The sequence below is a fragment of the Sinocyclocheilus anshuiensis genome, unplaced genomic scaffold (assembly GCF_001515605.1).
Source record: "Sinocyclocheilus anshuiensis isolate Anshui unplaced genomic scaffold, SAMN03320099.WGS_v1.1 scaffold1095, whole genome shotgun sequence".
In the NCBI taxonomy this organism is placed as follows: Eukaryota; Metazoa; Chordata; class Actinopteri; order Cypriniformes; family Cyprinidae; genus Sinocyclocheilus; species Sinocyclocheilus anshuiensis.
The window spans coordinates 948,811-971,258 of NW_015544226.1; the positions used below are offsets into that span (position 1 = coordinate 948,811).

The 22,448-nt window shown below is 35.6% G+C and overlaps 1 protein-coding gene across 1 annotated transcript; it reads left to right on the top strand.

Moving 5' to 3' along the window:
- Positions 1 to 3,335: 3,335 nt before the first annotated feature.
- LOC107697371 (AT-rich interactive domain-containing protein 5B-like) lies at positions 3,336 to 18,234 on the top strand. Its single transcript, XM_016498142.1, has 10 exons — positions 3,336 to 3,452; positions 7,418 to 7,678; positions 10,852 to 11,026; positions 12,325 to 12,561; positions 13,312 to 13,427; positions 14,296 to 14,443; positions 14,582 to 14,634; positions 14,764 to 14,861; positions 14,959 to 15,076; positions 16,607 to 18,234. Exons 1-10 carry the CDS (start codon positions 3,432 to 3,434, stop codon positions 17,924 to 17,926), a joined length of 2,547 nt encoding a protein of 848 aa, XP_016353628.1. The 5' UTR covers positions 3,336 to 3,431; the 3' UTR covers positions 17,927 to 18,234.
- Positions 18,235 to 22,448: the final 4,214 nt, after the last annotated feature.

Here is a 22,448-nt window from a genome sequence, read left to right on the forward strand (position 1 = left end):
AGCAGGACCAGCATGGTGAACTCATCGGCCTTGTTCTAAACTCAGCGAACCCTCTGAGGGAACAAACGCCTCACAACATCCATTTATGCTGGATTGTAAAGATACGGGCCAGAAAAATGTAGGCACAACTTGTGAGATCTTAACTTCGTAAGTCGAAAGTGAAGGCCTGTTCACACCAAGAACGATAACTATACAAGTGTCTGCAATAATGTTTTGTTAATTACAAGTGCACACTGCAGTTATGCCTTCTGCCACTTTAAATGCTCAAGCTCTTTAAATTGGGGTTGATTCTGATTGGTTGTCAATGTTTATATTATGCATCAGCTGGAATAATTGTTTTTTTCAGTGATATTGTTTCACTGTGTCATTGTGGTTGTGATGTGGATTTATTCTTCTAGAACTGCAACGTTTGCTAAAACTTTATAGTTATTGTCATTGGTGTGACGGGCTCTTTAGAGTAATTGTGCGGCTTTGCAATAAAAACATGAATCAGTGCTTTAGCATTGAGATTAGGTTTGTTGTAAATGTGGTTTAAATTGAGTTATTTATTAAGAGCCAAACAGCAGTAAAAGACTGTCTTGTCGTGTTGTGTTGCAGAGTAGAGGCGCTTAGTAAGAATACAAGACTGTCTTAATGATTCATGTGCTCATAAAAGTGACACATCTATATGACTGGATCACCCAGCTGTCAGCTTGTTTTTGTCAACAAGGTGGTCCAGTGATTTTGTTTTGCTCTCTTTTGTAAGAACACAGAAGTTCAGACAGAGTGTCTGAGACGAGATACACCGATAGGCCAATGTTCTTTGGCTTCTGACTCAGTTGGTTGATCTGATAACAAAAAGGCAAATTGTTCATTTCTTGTCTGAAATGCTGCACAGATGTGAAAACAGTTTTGGTTTTGCAACCGTGGTTGTAGGCCGTTCTGTCAACACCCATGTGAAACCACAAATGCCACATTTGCCTTTCACTTTGTCATATAAAGTGGCTAATCAGTATCTTCATGTCCTATTTTCCTGACAGAACTGAATAAAAATCCAGTGGAAGGTTTCTCAGCCGGTTTGATAGATGATAATGACCTCTACAGATGGGAAGTGCTAATAATCGGTCCTCCTGATACACTCTAGTAAGTCTTTTTGATGTCTTATTAAATGAAAATTCTGTCATCATTTGCTCGCCCTCCACTTGTTCCAGATCTGTATGAGTTTCTTTCTTCTGTTGAACACAAAAGAAGATATTTTGAAAAATGTTGGTGTCCGAACAGTTGATGGGCACCATTGACTTCCATAGTAGGAAAAAAAAAATATTATGGAAGTCAATGGTGCCCATCAACTCATTAGGGATGTTGAATAAGGTCATGTAGAATAAGGCATTAATATGTGCTTAATTAGTACTAATAAATGGCTAATATTCTAGTAATATGCATGCTAATAAGCAACTAGTTAAGAGACCCTAAAATAAAGTGTTACCAACAGCGTTGGGGGTAATGCATTACAAGTAACGTGAGTTACGTAATCAGATCCTCTCACCTGCACAAAAACAGATTTAGTATTCCTCAAAATGAATAAAAACAGTCAAATGCAAACTCAGAATATTATACAAACCTGCAATAATTAAATATGTTAAATAAGACAAATATCATTTATGTATTTAATCCCATTTTATTAACCAATGTCTTTGCTACTGACCTTCGATGATCCAATTTAACCATACTAATAATCAAAAATGACACATTTGTGTTTGATTTTAGTTATTGCTGAATAGTGTTGAACTTTCTTCTCCTGCGTCATATTCTTCATGCAATTTGTTTGCGCTGCGCCCTCTACTGTAGCCTGAGGCATATTCATTTCACTTTTCTTATGAAAGGGCTTTTATGTTTGTAAAAGAAGAACTTTTTTATATTAAAAACAAACAAGCAAGCCCTGCCCAGATTTAAAAAGTAACTCAAAAGTAACGTAATGCATTACTTTCCATAAAAAGTAACTAAGTAACGTAATTAGTTACATTTTTTAGGGAGTAACGCAATATTGTAATGCATTACTTTCCATAAAAAGTAACTAAGTAACGTAATTAGTTACATTTTTTAGGGAGTAACGCAATATTGTAATGCATTACTTTTAAAAGTAACTTTCCCCAACACTGGTTACCAATACCTTTCACATAATTAGTGGGGAAATTAAGGTTTGTGAATAGAAAAACTATATCCAGTTGCTTCATATGCACCAGACATTCTACAACGACCCGGAAGAATAAAGATGCAAGAGACTTTTTGCAACGGTGGTGTGACCTCCTGCTGTCACATATCATCTCAGGACTGATGGGGGACATTTGTTCTGCACATGCCTCCAACTATGGGAAAGAATCAAATTCTCAATAGTATTTGCAATCAATATTGTAAAGCTTGTATTTGTTTGTTGCCCTCCTAGCTGGGCTTCCTGCCACTAATGTTATGTTTAATATCAAATTGTTAAATATCTTTAAATAAATTACTAATATGGGGATATTTTGTCTTACAGCCTTAAGTCACCTTTATTTGTATAGCGCTTTATACTGATTGTGTCAAAGCAGCTTTACAGTGTCAAACAGGAAAATAGTTTGTCAATAATGCAAGACAATAACAAAGAGTCATTTTTCCAGCTAAAGCCAGTTCATTGATGATTCAGTGATGTCATCATCCAGTTCAGCTCTCTTCCAATACATCTTCCATATACAGACAACCACGAGTCAACCATGTTTTCATGCAGTTCAAGAGCAGGAAAAAATGAAATGTCACAGCCGTTGTCTGGTGGAAATGGTCACGTGCACACTCCCCCTGCTGGAGAACTAAATACATTAATTCTATATTGTTTATTAAATCAATATTTTAATATCTATTTTACATTTAAAAACGGACTCGTCTAATTGTTCCATGAAACGACTGTGCTGGCCAACAAGACTGGTGTTTACAGTTGGAAAATGTATATTTTAGAGGAAAGCTCCTGCTATTGTAGCCTACTATTTAAAATAAATAAATAAATAAATAACGCTAAAAAATTATAAATATTTCACGATACACTAGTAATGTAAATCTTTAGGTGTTCACTATTTCATTCAAAATCAACATGCATGCTCTGTGCTGTAGATATAGATTTGGTCTTGAAATGCTGATTTCAGGGCTCCATATTGAAATTGTGTTGTATTTAATGATCGTTGTTAGTCACTGGATTGAATTAACCAGCGAGCATGTTTCCACAAGCAATTTAATGTACAATGCACAACATATATTAAAGTTCTTTTGGCAAATAGAGTTAAGCCACACCTAGATCCTGCCCTATTTTCACAAAAAAGCACTAGCTTTTCTTCAGCTACGTTTATGTGTGTGCCGGTGCTGTTAGTACCCGGCTGTGTAACTTGATAGGGGGGATCGAGAGAGTGATCAGGGAATGTTGAGTTGCAATGGAGCAGAGTACGATACAGGTAAACTGAATTACAACTTTAAATTGTTACTTTGCTGCAGCTCGAGGCGGTCTCCGCGCGAGCTTGAAATTTGCTCCTTTATTTTTGACAATTAAAATCGTTATTTGTTAATCGAGGCTCCCTCGACACGTCGTAATATTTGAAGTTCGCTAAAATAACGAATTGATTCCTATCCAATCAAGCCAACGAAGACTTGAAAATATTGTCTCGTATTTCGACGAGAAACTTTTATTGGTTTTTAAATGTATTTGAAATTTCCTCGATGCTGTATTGGTTTTATATATAAAAAATGTATTGTTATATCAAGAACGCCTGCTTTTAATATTTCTGTTTTTTTCGTTAATGATTAATTTCTTTGTGTATCGTGTTGACTGCCTAGATTCTCCCTCTTGCCCCCCCACCCCCACATTTCGCATTTGCCAAACAGATTTTGTTTTATTTTCTATTAAAAACGATATGAATCCAGTCCGCGATTTTAAAGGGAAAGCTGTATTGCTTTTATTCACAATCTGTCGACACATTTTTCGATAAAATCTCGCGAAAATTAAGCATGATTTTAAAATGACGTGGTAATGAAACTTGTAGGAAGAGGTAAACTTGGTGGAGCTGCTGTTTTTTTGAGACTACGAAGTTTTTTTTCATCATGCTTAAGCTATTTTGTCGTTGTATGAGCCGTGATATTATATTTAAAATGTTGTGTTTAGTCAATGTAACGAAATATCGTTTAGTTGTTTCGTGGCTTTTAATATTAATATGAGATTTTCGTGTTGGCTAGAAATGCTAGGCTATAGCAGTACATTTTTGAAATGATAGCCTATGAGACTTTTATGTATGTGGCAGTAGGAAGTTGCCTAAAATCTGTTATTGCGCGTATTGAATGAATACCAGTATTATTAAGCCTCACAAAGCACCCGGATTGAGGATGTTGTTTATCACTGTTGTTATATAAATTATTGTATATAAAATATAAACATTTTTATCGTCAGTAAGTCTAATATGAGCATATTTTCATTTTGCATACTAATAAATATAAACAATTTTGGGCACAGTAAAAGCTCTATGGTCATATTTGTTATTATGTTTTTGCCTTTCTAAATCGTTCTCAAGCTCTCCGTGTGTTTAGAATTGGGATGATATATTCCTTTTGGTGTTTGTTGGAGTACATCAAGTAAAAAGTTGACAGTCACAGATGTGTATGTGGTTTAACTGTAAGTCTAGTTCTCTTTTTTTACCAGTAGGCGCTCGACATGTGGACGCGGAATGTTGTGGCTTCTGATTGGTCGGTTTTTCGGTGAATATTCGGGTTACCGGTGGGGGTGGGGCGAGGGGTGAGTGACTCATGACTGTGTATTATTACCTCGTGAACACGTCCTGTGATTGACATGTTAAGTTAAAGTACTGTGAATATCTCAGGCCACTTTTAAGAGGCAGTAGTACACTATTACTATGGAAAACATATGACATACAATGCTGTGCATGTGCGGATCAGGTCCCTTTACAAAATACATATATTACGGATAAATGAAATAATTTACATGTGCATATTGCATTGTTTATAATCTATTTATGACGTTTAATATATTAAATGTAAACAACATATTAATAACAACGAAAACGGAAAGATCTTGTATAGATTTAAGTTATTTCAGTGCTCTAAGAGCTTATTTCTTAATCATTTGTCATATTACTCTGTTTTTGCAATGGAAGTAGCCTTTGGTGCTGACATAAAAACAAATAATAATTTATAATTGTATTGTTTTTAGTTGTAATAATTGTATAGTTTATAGTTCAAATATTAATAACAAATTATATGTAATATTATAATCTAATATACACTACCGCTCAAACGTTTGGGATCAGGAAGACTTGTAATATTTTTTTAAGGAAGTCTCTTATGCTCATCAAGGCTGCATTTATTTTAATATTTTAATATATGAAATGTAAACAACATATTAATAACAACGAAAACGGAAAGATCTTGTATAGATTTAAGTTATTTCAGTGCTCTAAGAGCTTATTTCTTAATCATTTGTCATATTACTCTGTTTTTGCAATGGAAGTAGCCTTTGGTGCTGACATAAAAACAAATAATAATTTATAATTGTATTGTTTTTAGTTGTAATAATTGTATAGTTTATAGTTCAAATATTAATAACAAATTATATGTAATATTATAATCTAATATACACTACCGCTCAAACGTTTGGGATCAGGAAGACTTGTAATATTTTTTTAAGGAAGTCTCTTATGCTCATCAAGGCTGCATTTATTTTAACAAAAAAACAGTAATCTTGCAAAATGTTATTACAATATAAAATAAGATAAAAGTTTTAATTTCTTTCAAAAAATAAAGAAATGCATTTACTGACCCCTAACTTTTGAACGATAGTGTATATTGTTAGAAAAGATTTCTATTTTAAATAAATGCTCTTCTTTTTAACTTTTTATTCATCAAAGAATCCTGAAAAAAAGTATCATATGTTCCAAAAACATATTAAGCAGCACAACAGTTTCCAGCACTGATAATAAATCAGCTTATTAGAATGATTTCTGAAGGATCATGTGACACTTTAGACTGAAGTAATGCCTGATGGAAATTCAGTTTGCATCACAGAAATGAATAATATTTTAAAGTATATTAAAATAGAAACCATTATTTTATATTGTAATAACATTTTGCAAGATTACTGTTTTTGTTTCTGTATTTTTGATCAAATAAATGCAGCCTTGATGAGCATAAGAGACTTCTTTAAAAAAACATTACAAGTCTTACTGATCCCAAACTTTTGTCCGTTAGTGTATATATTATCCATACATACACTACCCTCATAAAATATATATTTTCCAGTGAATTAATTGAAATCCCGTTAGCCTTTAGTATTATTTATAGCTTTAAGTATTTTATCTGTTTGTTTTATTGTTTATTTTATGAGATATTTTAGTAGTACAGTAACAATATCTTATTATATATTAATAAGATATTAAAACAATAACACTAGTATTAAGACATTTTAATGTTATTAAAATAAAGAATATATTAAACCACATACATTCATGCTTTTAACCAAAAATTGTAATTTTTATCAACTGAATTATCTATGGTATGTTTGAGATAAATAAATCAGTCTTCATATGTATATACATGTTTCTTTAAATATTTAATTAATTATAATTTCAAATTCTAAAAGTATATTTTTTTGTGATATTCAGTGTAGCCTTCAGTGAGTCACATTTATTGTCCATTTTAGCTGGTTATAGTTAGTTTTTATATTTGATAGCAGAAAACCACATTTTGTCACCCCCATTTTGTTTATTATCTTTGTTTTTCCGCTGCTATCAGGCCATTCCCAAGTAGATTAATACACTGGAATGTGTTTTCAACCATGGAAACCAACAAGGACCAAGCAATTCTGAGTAGGTTATGTGAATGATTAGTTCCTGTGTAATTTGCCCCTACTGTATATTATGTTTTGGGAATTTTTTGCCTCCGATTTGAGCAAAAACACTGATAAAATACAGAATATTTTTCCTACCGCTCAGCTGGTTTGAGAAGATTGCAATGCTTACAGCTCAGACAGATAATTTGAATCATGTGAAGGGTGTTTGCATGTGTGTATTTGAGCTTCATAGTTCGTATGCATACGTTTTCTTCTAGAGCTTTGACTGTTATTGAATGTTTGTGTAATGACAGCATTTCTATTTGCTTAAAATATGTGCAAAGGAGCAAATTCCAAATCAACTGTATGAATTGATAAGTTGTTTTTTTTAACCATAGTCTGGTTTTAATGCTTGTGAACTTGTGTAACCTATCATTTTTGTGCTCTGACTCAGTATTCTAAGCAAATGTGTCATTTTCTCACACAGCTGCAAAAAAGCCATATGTGGGTGACTTTATTCTGTTGTTTTCATATGTGCACATTATCTCAAACATTATTTTCTAACCTATTTGCTCTTGTCTTAAACAGTGGTTAGGTGCACCCAGCTGCCTTCGAGGGTCTTTTGCCTTTTATAAGTCAGTGGGTTGCAAGCAAGCATCTGGGGGACCAACGCTGGTTTGGAAGCTTGGGGAGTTCTACTTCATGCGCTGTGGCCCCCAGGAGCCGGTGTGTATAGCAGAGGTCACATTGCTGTGGGAAGATCAGACGCAACGCCGCCTGCTGGCCAGTTCTAGACTCTACTTCTTACCTGAGGACACACCGAAGGGCAGAGCAGTAGAGCACGGAGAGGTGAGAGCTGGGAAAAGCAACATAAATAATCTTTGGTTAAAGGAAACGAGTGCATAGATCCATCCATGAGCACCAGATTACTGTATGCTGTATGTTACCATGATACCATCTTGAATGTAGATATACACACCATTTTATATATATTAATAATAGTTAATATTGTCATGAATATAGCCATTGTTGCTAAAAAATAAATATATATATTAATAGTTTAACATTTTGCAGTTGTGTGTTAATAAAAATAAATAATAAAAAACATAAATAGTAACATAAAGCCATAAATAAAGCAAAAGACTTATGGAGATTCAAATAATCTGAAAGAAACTCAATTAATTTGATTAGATATTTTATGAGGGCAGTGTATGTATGGTCAGTACCACAATAGAGTTAAAAGTTTGGAATAAGTAAAATATTTTAATGTTTTTGAAAGAAGTCTCTGATGCTCATCAAGGCTGCATTTATTTGATGAAAAATACAGTAAAAACTGTATTATTGTGAAATATTATTACAATTTTTAAAACTGTTTTCTGTTTTAGTAGAAATATAAATATAATTTATTCCTGTCGTGGCAAAGCTGGAGTTTCAGCAGCCATTAATTCAGTCTTCAGTGTCACATGATCCTTCAAGAATAATTTCTTATTATTAATGTTAAACGTTTTTTTGCTGCTTAGTCTTTTTTTTGTGAAAACTATGATATGCGCGCATTACGTTGATCAAAGATTGACGGTGAAGACATCTATGATGTCACAAAAGATTTGCATTTGAAATACATCCTGCCATTTTAAACTTTTTATTCATAAAAGATAAAAAAATATTAATTTGACAAAAATATTAAGCAGCAAAAACTGTTTTTAACATTGATATTGTTGTTATTGTTATAAGAGTTGATATTATTATAAGAGTTATTTCCAAAGGCTATGTTCTTGCCAAGAACAGAGTAGTTTACAGTACAACAAAGCTCTATAAGAAAAACTTTGGCCTGTAAAAGTTATTTTAGATATGTTAAAATATAAATAGGTAATAATAATAATTTATAAATAATGCAAAATACATTTTATTTATCTGTAATATATTTAATTTATGTAATAATGCTTAATTTTGTCAGGGGACACACACATGCACAGCATTGCATTTCTTATGTTTTCCATATTACCTGTGTATTGTCTCTTGAACATGGCCTGAGCATGACACACAAAAGGGATCATGTAAAATCCAATCCCTTTTTCTGTTTTGTGCAAATGAAAAACTGCTGTTAAATGATTTAACTAGTAATAATAAGAGTTTGTTACTTCAATCATAAATAATGTTACTCTAAACGCTTGTAAAATGTTGAAGAGTGCTTGAATTAGTAATGAACATAAACTAGCGCTTTTATAGTTTGTTACGACAGCCATATGCTGACCAAAAGTATCAAGACTCCCTTCAATTACCATCATTTGAAAATGAAATTCTTTTGCTGTATAAGGTAGCCATGCCTAAACTGGAAAGCATTTTAAATAGGGCTGCACGATATATCGAAATATCGCAAATGTTAATATCGCAATATGCATATCACAACGGCGTGCGATATCTGAATCATTTTAATAATAGGCTGCTTAAATCAAAACGTTGCAAAAGGTCAAAGTTTTAGTTCGATGCATATAGCAGAGAATAGCTTGACGTTACAAAGAGTTACTAAGTGCAATAAGTTGCAGAAAACAACTCTTTGCCATCTCGTCTTGCTGTCTGACTCACACCTGAAGCACGCGCACAAGGCGCATCTCGCACAGCGTATCTTCAGTTCTGCCGCACACGTGCAAAGCGCGCACACACACAGATATGCGTTTCAGACGGCGCGCGAACACCAAGTTGATTCGTCTTTCGCATCTCCTCCTTATGTTTGAAGAGACACATACACACAGAATTATGTCAATAGTACCCGTCTCGACGATCATTCTCATAAACGCAGTCAGTTATGTTTTAAATGAATGTAAACAGCTGAGAAAGAAATCGGATATATATCATTATACTGGATCCGTGCAGTCGGGACGCCTCACGCGCAGGCTGAAGAAGAAGACGCGAAGGCGCTCAGGACAGTTCAGGCATTGCGGTGAAAATCAGAGGTAAAAAACTATATAAATACTGTTCAGTTTCTTGCACAGACCGATCGTTTTGTGTCTTTTCACATCAGTGTATCGTCACGAGCCGCATGGTTTAATTTGGTTTTGTTTGTGTTTTTTTTTTTTTACTCCCAAAGCCGTGATTCCCATCCACTTACATTATAAGACTGATAGACTGCAACGGTTTGAGTTCAAAATCTTCGTTTGTGTTCTACTGAAGAAACAAAGTCACCTACATCTTGGATGCCCTGGGGGTAAGCAGATAAACATCAAATTTCCATTTTTGGGTGAACTATCTCTTTAAAGTGTATGGAAAGCAAAGTCACAATGATATAAAATTAGTGTCATTCATTTTTTTGTTTGTATGTTCACATTGATGTTAAAGTTACATTTTCTGATTTGTGACATTACTTTTTATGTACTGCTAAAACACTGCTGGTCACTTTCTGAAGTTGTAGTGATTCTTTCTTTTCCAAGAAAGAATGTGAAACAAATTGCTTATATCATTTTCATTTTTAAATATTTGAAAATATAATTTATATTGATTTTTCACACTTTAAGCAATATCGTATCGCATATCGAATATCGCATTTTTTAACAAGGTATCGCATATCGCTTTTTTTTCCAATATCGCACAGCCCTAATTTTAAACAAAGCTTCAATGTCCCTTGTAATATTTTACTTATTAATAATGTGTTTACAACAAGATCCCTTTTTATAGCAAAATAAATGACTAAAGAGATATCCTAAAGCTTTTCACAGTTTCCATTGTAAACAGTTGAATGTGAGAATGTTGCAATAAGCATCTAAATCTCAACTGGGCTTTTACCCCCCCTTTTTTTTAAAAGCAGTTTGAGTTGGTTGTTTTTGCCCGAGGTGACTACTGTCCTATTGTTAACTAGTATAACATAGGAAAAAGGGAGAGGCTTCTCTATAGCATTCACTGAAGTTGTTAAAATATTTCAGGCCATTAAGCAAAACCTGGTCCTGCCTGCAAGCTCATATGGACGTATAAGATTTGTAGTTTTGTTTTATAGACATTTGCTTGGTGTTTATATGCGTTTCTGCATGCAGGATGAAGTCCTCGCTGTATCAAAAAAGATTGTGGTCAGAGTGGAGGATCTGGTGAAGTGGACTTGTCAGGAACCGCCACAGTGGAAGCGCAGCAGTCAAAACATTCATGGCTCTCAGAAGTCTGATGGGTCACAAGATGCTAGTTATCCACAGGAAGGAAAAACGAAGAGGGAGGGTGAGAAACTGATGAAAAATCCTGAAATGTGTGTGTGAATTTAGAATTTTGACTGGACTTTTTGAGGAGAAAAAAAAAGTGCATTCATGTTTGATGTAGACCAGTTATACTAGTATTATTTACATACTATTAGTATTATTTACATACTACTATAGTAGGCTATAATAATAGTATATAATATAGTATTTCTCTTTAGCTTTATTTATTTATTTACATTTTTAGTAATTTTAGTACTTCAGCTTAAACTTATGTCAATTAGTTGTAACATTTCTAGTTTTTTAATTATATTTCAGCTTTATTTCAATTCATGAAAAAAATTAATAGTTTTAGTTTTACCTAACCATAACTAACACTAGCCATGTTTACATGGACACTTTTTGTTTCAGTCAGAATGAAATCATTCCGACTGATGAATCCGAACATAGCATTTACATGAACGCTATATAAAGCGATCGGGTTGATTTATGTCAGAAGCTTCAGATCGAGTTTGATCTTTTGACATGCGCACACTGCAAAAGGAGAAGGGTGGGATAAAAAGGTTTATCCTACCCTTCTCAACCCGATTGAAATTTCAGATGGTTTGGGCTTTTTTATTCCGAATGAGGTGTTTACATTGAGCATTTTCATTCAGATTGGACTTTTAAACCGATTATAATCAGAATACAGTGCTCCATGTAAACGCACCTACTGATTCAGACAAAGTACATCTTGACTTATCTTCTTATGAAACTAGTACTGTTTAAGGGCTTTTGTTAAGAAGTGAATAGTGAGAATAAAAATTGCCTATTGTGTCTGTTTTTCATCCTAAACTCAACTAAACACATCACATTGGTGTAAGAAGCATGTTAGAACCAAAGGTGTAAATCAGGCTTGAAAGCAGCATTAGATCAGTTTCCCGGTCCTGATATTCCCATGCCCCTAGCGGTTCATACTGGAACTGCAGGGGTTTTGGGCGATATCGAGAGAAAAGTTTACCATTTTTAAAATAAAAAAAAATAGAATGTATTTTATTGAAAGGTCAGAGCACTACTTGACATTTCAGGTGGTTCAGCTTACATACAATTTCCTTGTTTATAGTATTTTGCAAATATAACAACCCTGAAGTCTGATAATGCAGCTGAGCCCGGAGATTGTAGTGGTCATATTTTCATGGTATTTCAATATATAGTTATTATTAATTTAATTTGCATTAGAGCATGACAGCTGATCTGATGGTGATGGTGTTGATCATTATTTTACAGCAAATAAATTGTTCCTAAATGTATGGACTGACACTTTTGTTTTGTGATTTCTTGCAGATGAGCCTCTAGTATTACAGCAGAAGGTTAAGGTTCTCAGTTACCCCCAGTACTGCCGCTTTCGTTCCCTTCAAAGACGTGTCCCAGATCAGGCTATTTCCCCTAGTCTGCAGGACCCTCACCTGCTGGCTCTAGGGGGGATAAAAGTGGCCCTTCACAACACACGAGTCCTCTACTGCCGGGATACTTTCAACCACCCTACTCTAGACAGCAATGCTAGCATTCTGACACAGCTTGGTGAGTACTACACTCTTGTTGGATTGTGACTATAAACTTTGTTGTGATTTGGCAGGCTAATTCAGTTGTCAAACATTTATTATTTAAATGAAAGACATTCGAAATGACTAATATATAACTTGGGTGTTACAATACAGTGTACACAGGGTCCAAAATTTAGGCATGTAATGTCACTTCATGTTATCTTAAGTAATGTCACTTAAGTTATGTTGATAGAAGACCTTTAAGTTGTGATAGAAGTTTTCTTTAGTAGACTGTGATTTGTTAAAAATCTGTTGTTTTTATCTGTTCACTAATTGATTTATTTGTTACTTGCTATGCTATTACCTTTAATTGAATAATTGCATAAAATATTTGAAGGAGTCTTTACTTAATTGAGAAATACTTAAAGGCTACATGATATTTTTATTTGAATTCATTTATATTAATATTTGACTAAAAATGAGTGCATTCAATAGTGTTTAATACCTTGTTATTGGCATTGAGAAAAGTGTAATTTCACTTGTAGTTGTATTTATTATAAAATTTTGGTATTGTGACAACTCCAATATGTAGTGTATATTCTTTGATTTGAATTTTAACTCAACTAAATGCTCGAACTGGTTGCTTTCTTGGTTGCAATCGTTGTACTTTAATAATGTCCACACTACTTAAAGTCAAATGAGACTTTTTGTAAAATGAGATTACAAATGTCATGAGGAAAAAAGTGGAGTACTGTTGCCCTAAGGATGCTATACGTTTCTGTCCCAGGATGCTCCTCTCTCAGTCTGAAGGGGCGACCTCGTAAAAGAAAGGGCAGGGATGGCAAAGGTGCTGATCAGCAAAACCATAACCATTTATCAGAGTCATGGATGGAAAGGATGAAGGTATGCTGTGGAGTTTGCAACACAATTTGATCTACAAGCATCTTTATGGAATACATTTCTGATGGCTAAACAGGATGTTTTAAGATTTTAAACAAATGGTGAAAAGTGTACTGTGACGTCACTGTGTGCTTCCTGTTTTGTTTTACTTTGATGTCTTGACTTCCTTTCACACCATTTGTGTCTTTTTGTCTCTTTACTGTCACCTTCTTTGGTCATAATCTTGTGCATTATATTATATTATATTATATTATATTATATTATATTATTAAAGGGACCAGAAAAACAGAAAAGGTACAAGGCTAAGTAGTAAGACAGCTACTTTTATGAAACCAAATTTGTATTTTTGTGTGTGTTTTAAAATATATAAATACAAGCATATACAATTAAAATTAAAATAGCTAACATTGCCAAAACAACCCTGCTTGCTGGGTAGTATCATTTTAAAAGTTAAAATTACAATTGCCTGTGGCCTGTACACAAGTATATACCGTAGCTTAGCAATTTCATGCTTATGGTAAGTCTACATTGAAAAGTTTTTGCATTGTCTATAAAAGTGTTCAATGGGAGCAAATTTTCACAGGTGATATCCACTCATTTCAAAAGAAATCCATTCAGTTTGGAATTTTGCGTCAAAGTAAAATATTTCCCAACGCAGATTTCGCAACGGCTTCAAGTTGGACACACTGATTCACTGCACTGACCAACAGAAAGCTGCTTGGTTTGAATGGGAGGAATTGTGCTTCATATTTCACTACAAAACTGACAATAGACAATGGACTTTTTTCTCTAACGTGACCACACCATAATGTTCCTATTTAGCATTTATTGAAAGAAAGACCTTCTAATGTGTTCTAACTGATTCCTGTAGGAGAATGTGATGGGCAGTGTGGAGATGCATTGGGATGGGAACTGGCTCCCACATCCAGAGGAGCAGCTCTTCCTGGATCAGCTGTATTTCTTTATGGAGCGCAGGGGTTCCCCTATAAGCAAAGTTCCCAACCTGGGTTTCAAAAAGAGTATGTATATATGACTGCTTTTACATGTGGAAATTTAGCAGAAACTGAGCACCAGTCACTTACTAGAATCACTTCTATGTAATTTTTTTTCTAACTTAACTAAATAATTAACCAAGCTGTCTTACTATTTGTCCACAGTTGATCTCTTCCTCATGTATTCAGTTGTAAAAAGGCTGGGGGGCTATGAGAGGGTAAGTTTATCATGTCGTTTCATTACTTGGCCCTGCTGAGTAAGCTGTAATGCATCATAACAGAATGAAAGTGATAGCGGTGATCTCAGTAGTGTAAGTGGGAGTAATTGTCCTCCCCATCACCTGCAGGTGACATCGCATCGTTTGTGGAAGATCGTGTACAATGAGTTGGGTGGAAGCCCAGGCAGCACCAGCGCTGCCACCTGCACCAGGCGGCATTATGAAAGGTGAGTGTGAGGCTCTGATTACAGCAACATTTTATTCCTGCTGTATTAAAGGGCTTCTTTCAACTGATTTATCATTTTCTCTGTCGATCAATTCTAGGCTGATGCTCCCTTATGAACTGCATGTAAGAGGAGAAAACACAGAACTTGGCAAGCCTAGAGCTACATTTGTCTCACCCACTATCATCAAAACAAAAAACAATGCAGTTACCAACCAGGTAAGGATTTTACTTGTCTGTAGCACAAGAAAAGAGAAATGCTGATCCTTTTGATTCGTTGCATGTAAGTACTCTGAATAAAATTGTTAAAAACGATTAAGCCACACGGGAAGAGCAGCTTCACTGACATGTGATGTGACAAATCAGTTTGCTTTGTTCATATGTGCCATTTATCTGATATACGTTATGCCAGACTGCTGTAGAAAAAATAATTTAAATATTTGTGCAGCAATCTCAAACAAAACTTGTAAGAAAGGTTTGATATCAGGACTGATAAAAAATAGCCGCGCACTCTTACTCTCAGATTTTGTGTTATCAGTGATGGCAAGTGCATTTCAAACCTAGGCCTTCACTGGTGTCCTACCTGAATTAATCGACCTCTCAATACCATCATTATGACACCACGGCTATAGAAACCATCAATATTATACAGAAATGCAGTATAACACGGCATTGCATCACAGATAGGTATCTCATGTAATGAGAATGAATGAAACCCAATTAACACAATTCAACAAGTCTCCTTTCACTGCAGCCACAGCTACACCACATACATCATCTCTAAGCTGAAGCATCAACATTAACCTAATAAAATGACAAAAAATATAGTCCACCCTGATGTTCTTACAGATTTATGAACTCAAACATATTTATACCTTGCAAATAACATTAGTATAAAACAAATAGGGCGATAACGTGTTTTAAAGTTGATCTAACAATTTAACATACTCGTACGGCTTTTCGTCTTCACGAGTCTCCCCGCAAGTCTGCCAGCGCTCTGCGGGAGGAAAATACTAGTTAGCACAGCTAACTAGCTGGCTGTTTTTCATGGTCATTTAGTACTACTGTATTTAGATTTACAGTAGGCTAATATTTTCCCAGAATGCATTGAAAATCTACAATAACATACTGTACACAACGCATAAAGTAAGAAACCTGAGAATACAGTAATAATACTGTGAAAACTACAAAAATGATTTACAGTGTGCTGCTTGCTAGCTCTGACTACTAGTACGCTCTCTGACCATCCAATCAAAGGATGTGAAAATACAGACGTTACTGGACGCCTGCTAGATGGCCCCGGTGTCGCAAACTCAAATTCTGATTGGTTAAAGCTACGATTTCATTGCCATTTATTTTAAGCAACAGGCGCCCGCACTGTTGATTCTGAAGGCCCAAGGCAGATTGCTTTGACCATGGCAACACATGATTGCTGAAATATGATTGGATAAAAGCTGTAATATAAACATACACCACTGGAAGCAGCGCAACCAAGAGAAAAGCTAAGAAATTAAGAGAATAGTCTATTGGGAATAATTTAATACACATTCTTGGAAAAAATATATTAAAACTAAGTCAGTGATTCTGATAGTGTTTAGGCCAGCAGACAAGGCCTTGCTGGCCCTCAAAGCCCACCACTGCAACCTATCATATTAGATCTTACTAGATCTGGAAAGCATTGCCGATTTTATTATGTAAAATATATCAGTAGAATGAAAATTAAGTTTCTTTTCTGTGCTACTTTTTCAGGCCTCACCACAAGATGGTGCTGTTGTTGTACGTAAAAGAGGAAGACCACCTGGAAAACGCAATGCCAAGGTTCTGTCCAAAGGCAGAGTTGGAAGACCGCCCTTGCACCCCAAACCTCCCTTAGAGAAACCAGCAAGACCCCATCAAGAAATTGTCCAGCCACTGACTATTTTTCAAGAACTAAAGCTCACCAACCATCCTCATGGCCAAGGTCTGTCGCTCGTATCCTCTACACCAGTGCCCCACCAACCTGTGTTGGGGCGAGATGTGAAGATGGAGACTGTAGAACCTCAAGCTCCTTCCTTTCTGTCAGTTCCTTGCAAATTGCTGACAGGTGGTTCCTTGGAAGGATTCAGTCCCACTAGAGGACTGTGTCCTTTGGACCTCTTCCGAGCCCGTCTGGGTCTTAATGGAGCGAGTACTCACGAGGTAACTCCTCAAGATTCTTCCACGCCCCACCAGACAATTATGGTGCATCAGCCCAAAGTCCATATGCCTGAGACTCTTGAGAGTCCCCAGCACCAGTGTTCAGGGTGTAGTTCAGATGCCTCATCCCAGTACGGAAGACTCGCCGTGACTAGAGCTCCCCTGCCCCCTCTTAGGATCCTCCCACTGGACATTGGCTGTAGTCTGCAGCTGCATCAACTGATGCGCACCCGTCTTGGCTCGGCACACATGAACACCTTCACCAAGCGACTTTCTGAAGTTCTGGCTCAGGATCTCAGCAAGACCTCCCAACCCAATGGCAGTATTCCTCAAGACCAATCCCTCCCACTGAACCTGAGCAAGCGAGCCATTACCAAGAGGTCTGCTGGAGACGTGGAGCTCACAGAACTGCAGAGTCGGGATGACCAGTTAATGACCAAAAGACCAAAGATGGAAGCTGAGGATCTCGGAGTATCTCTGAAGTGGAATGGCACGTCCCTTCTGGTGCCTTTGAACCAAGATGAGCCAGCTGATCTTAGCTCTCCCAGCAGGGCCAGAGCTTTAGTTCAGGACAGGACCAATGTGGCTTTGACTCTTCCTGAGGCCACTTGTTTCACCTTAGTGCCCAAATTGGATGTCCCCCCTGAAAAGCCCTCCAGTATTGGTGCTTCCCCAGACACTCTACCTTGTATGTATCACCTGAAACAAGGAGAAGAGAAGACCAGCTCAATCGCAGTGACAGAGAGTGCATCTCTGCATCCAGATCTAGAACCTCAACCAAACAGTGACCTCTACTCACAGTGTGTACCTACTGATCACATCAAAGAGTCGGACACAGTTTCCTCTCTTAAAGTACTCTCTAGTTCCCTCCTTTCAAAGCCATCAAGCTGTTAGCATGCAGGCATGAGAGCATTACTAACGCTTGCGTACTTTATCACTCCTTTCTGCTCTGCCTTCCTCGTGGACACGTTAGTGTTGTGTATGATCAAAGAGACAGTTCTTCAGATGCATTGCTATCTGCTAAGTACCTGCTTTTAAAACACTACTAAACTTTGAACTGATGCAGGTGGCCATGGTTCTACCAAAGATAAGGTGCCTTGAACTTGATTAGTCTATATTTGAGTACTTTTAAGTTGAAACATATGCTGTAGTTACGTGGATCATCAAATGGCCAGCCAATAAAGGACACATGACTCATGGAGCATTTGATTTCTTTTCTTTTTTTTCTTTTTTTTTAAATACAGGTATTTAAGAATAACAAGGACACAGAATCTGGGTCTGGTTACTCTTGGATCCAGATATCAAAAACATATTGTGACATCATTGCAGAAGATTTGGTCAGCTACTGTATTTTTTCTTAGACATAAATGCTTTGTTTATAAATGGTCATTTGTTTTTATTTTATGATGAAAGCGGTGTCTTTTTGTGGGTGTAGGTCATACTCTTATGTTATTTATCTGTTTTATTCCTTTATCTCAGTTCTACTTTACTGTTCTTAGGCAGTGTGATTTTTCTCCTCTTTGTGTGTATTTGTTGAACTTCGCTATTTAAGAAAAAGCCACCATATGACCTCTGTGCTGGATTGTATCATGTTTTCCGTAGCTACTCATTTTAAAACAATGTACTGTATTGTGCAAATAGTATGCATATTTTGGGACCCAGTGCAAATTTCCTTTTTTATCATTTTAAAAGTGCATTTTTATGAACATATAGTCATATATTGTAGGTAATTACTATTTGTGACATCATTTATAGACATCATTGATGTGTGTTTACAAAGAGACTGATGTAGACCCACCTGTTTTGAGAAAATGGATAACTTAAATTGCTTTTCACTCCTTCTTTTAGACTGACCTCTCTTAATGCAATGTATTTCACAGGTTTACAGATGACAAATTATATTTTCATAATGTACACTCAGTTTGCTATAATGAACAGTAATTAATTGCTTGTGTAAAACATTTGTATGATCATTCTTTATTAATCTGTTGGTCGTGTTTTTCTTTCATTTAATTTCTGTACTTGAAAGGCAGCCAAACAGAACGCTAATCTCTGTTTAATGTTAATGTATAAACTTTTGTAATCCCACCAAGTTACAAAAAAGATTTTTTTTCCTTATTTTGCATGCTTATGCTAATGGGGCATGGACTCTGTGACAGATCGTCATTTGGAGACATGTTTAAACCATCAGTGATCTCAGTACTTGAACAGGTTAGGTCTGCAGTTTCCAGTAAATGCTTCAGACAAGACAGAACACTGGACAAAGTCTTTCATAAGAGGATTTTTGTTGTACTACAACTGAATAAATCGGACAGTTCCCCTACTTTTTTTTTTTTTGGACCTAACTCACGGGTCTTTCCACTGGTCAGATTCTGTTTTAACTTAAAAGGCTCACCATGGGTCTCGCTTTCATATGTCTGGTATGTGGATTGTATTTTCACAGAGCTGCTGTGATTCTTTAACCCTTTAGAGCCATCTTTCATCTTACTAACTCTTTTCAAATATCTGAAATCCAAACTTAACAGCGAACATGAAAGTATTGCACACAGACTTGAGGCTACTACCTACACAAGTGCTCTAATTTTCCCTCTTATACTCATTTGCATTGCATTGGATGTTTTTATTACTACATTTTATTAAAAAATTATTTTGATGTTGGATTTTACAATAATCATAATGATAATTTTCTAGCCATCTGTTTTACCCCTTGTTAGGAGACAGGAGTGTGTGCTTTCTTGTGTGGAGCATGAATAAGTAAAGTGTTGTGTTGGTGATGAGACCACTGTCAGCAGCACTAATCAGATTTCCTGGAACCATGACTGTTCTCTTACTGTTCATTTGAATGCACTATCACTCATCCTGTGACACCAGACCATGTCAGAATGCACAATGTATTCATAAAAGTGCACGGACTGATTTTTCTTGGTATCTTTTACTGTGGGGTTTTTTTCAGGTAGCAATTTAACATTGTAGAAATTCCCTTTTTACACTTTTATTATTTGTATTATTTAACTGCATGATATAATTCATAATTGTAACATTAAAATACAGAATATATTTAACAGAACAATACATTTTACTGTAAATAATTTTTACCGTTTTTAAACTTTAAAGGTGTTGTAAGCCATTTTAAGGAATGGTGTGTAGAAAATAAAAGACATCTCTGAAGTAAATATGAAGTGGCCAGAGACAGTTTTTGTTTAGCCAATCAGAAGGCCTTTGTGGTGCTTTCCGTGGACAGTTCACATATTAGCAAAACATCACTATGAATCATTGTGGTTTTTTTTGTTTTGTTTTTTTAATCAGTTGAGTGAATGATTTATGCATATAATGACTCACTCATAAAGACAGTAACTGTCTCATCAGTGTAACTTGCAGAAATGGTTGATGAAAAATATCAACCTTTAACATAGTTTTTACAGAACAAACTTTTTCATAATACAAATTGGATGGCATATCAGCTCTCTATTGCCACTGCTGCACCGATTAAATTAGAAATGGTCATTCATAAACGATTTGTACATTGTATCTGTCATTTCACAAATAAAAAACGTGGGAGCTAATCATTTGTGTTTCTAATAATTTGATGTTATAATGATTTTCTCATTTGGAAATATGATCAAAGTGTGTATGTGAAAGTGTCAGCCGAAGTTGGCTATTGAAAACATAATATTTTAACATTCAAATGACTGGATAAAATGATTGAATAAGAGGCGGTAAAATGATCCAAACATTCATCAAATTAAATTAAATTAAAGGGATAGTTCATTCAAAAATGAAAATCTGCTGTTAAATGACTCACCGTCAGGCCATCCAAAATGTAGGTGACTTTTTTCTTCAGTAGAACAGTAAAAAAAATGTTTAGTTGAAACCAGAATCCTTAGTTATTCATAAAATGAAAGTCGTCCATTACTTTTGAGAGTCAAAAAAAAAATAAAAAAAATAAATACCCGTGGCTCCTGATTATATATTGAGGTCTTATGAAATGTTGCATTGAGGTCTTGTTTTGTGTTGCCTGATTTTAGTAGTACGTTTTTAAATTTACAACATATTTTACAGTGCTTTTTTTTTTTACTGTAAAGGCTTATTTATAGTGTTTTTTTTTTATTAATTGTTTTCTTTTGGAGCAAAATAGTTTAAAAAGTCACAGCACAGGGCACCTTTAACACCAAATCCAATTTGCAGCATTGCTACTTTGCAGTATATTTGGAAATGATAATTAATAGCACACTGAAGAGAATGTGTTTGGGTGAAAATCTGCTTTGGTGCTAAAATCACTGGAGTTGTTAAACCCGCTGTAGCGGTTAAATCAGAGTCTTGTATTGCGTTCACAAAGTTGTACTGCTGAATGGCAAAGCTCTCCTCACATGCCTCCTTTTGGATGCCTGCCGAGGCTCTGCTGGACAGATGTCTTTCCTAAGAACAATCCTCATCACCACTGAATATAATTGCTACCTTTGTAGGCAGCTGGAGATGCCAAGGACCAGATGAGTGAGAATAATTAATTAATGGCAACCCATTTAGTAGGCAGCCAAGGGGAGGGGAAGCTGTGGGGCACACAGAGATCCTGATTGGATGAGACTGCAGAGGAAGGTGAATGCGTGTGTGTGTGTGTGTGTGTGTGTGTGTGTGTGTGTGTGTGTGTGTGTGTGTGTTTGTGCAGGGGGGCATTAATGTGGAGGCTGGGCTGTGAAGAGGGTGAAGGACTAAGCTCTATAGCTTATTTCTCTCTCTCTCTCTCTCTCTCTCTCTCTCGCTCTCTCTCTCTCTCGCTCTCTCTGTACATTTTGTGCAACTGAAAATGTATGTTTGTGGGTCGTGGGATTAGATATGCTGCCATTGTTTCCAGCCAGAAATAAAGAACCCTACTGGAAGTATGTTTATCATGGATGAAATCTGTGCTCTAGTTGAATGCACACTGACCCATGCTGTTATTGGCAGATCCTGGCCTTGTGTCATGATACGGGATTGGACAGAATCCATGGAGCTCTAGCCTAGGACACTGCTGTTAAGAGGTTAAGTACAGGATACTATAGGATAAGGTGTGCATTTGTTTACTATTTAAGGGATGGAGATGTTCCCACCACAGGATATCTTTCACGTTTGACTTTGTCCTACAACTTATTTCGATAAAGATTAAATATTTATAATAATTCTGATTTAACTGGATATATATGCATTATATGTACAGTACTGTTTAAATGTTTTGTTGATTTCTAAATGTTTTTTTTTTTATGTATAACATTTTAACAGTTTTCTATTTTAATATATTCTAAAATATCATTTGTCCTGTAATGGCAGAATTTTGCCATTTCTCTGCCATTACCCCAGTCTTCAGTGTTACATGAAATCATTCTAATATGCAGTTTTGACATATTATTTGTTATTATTATTGTAGTGTTTGGCATATTATTTG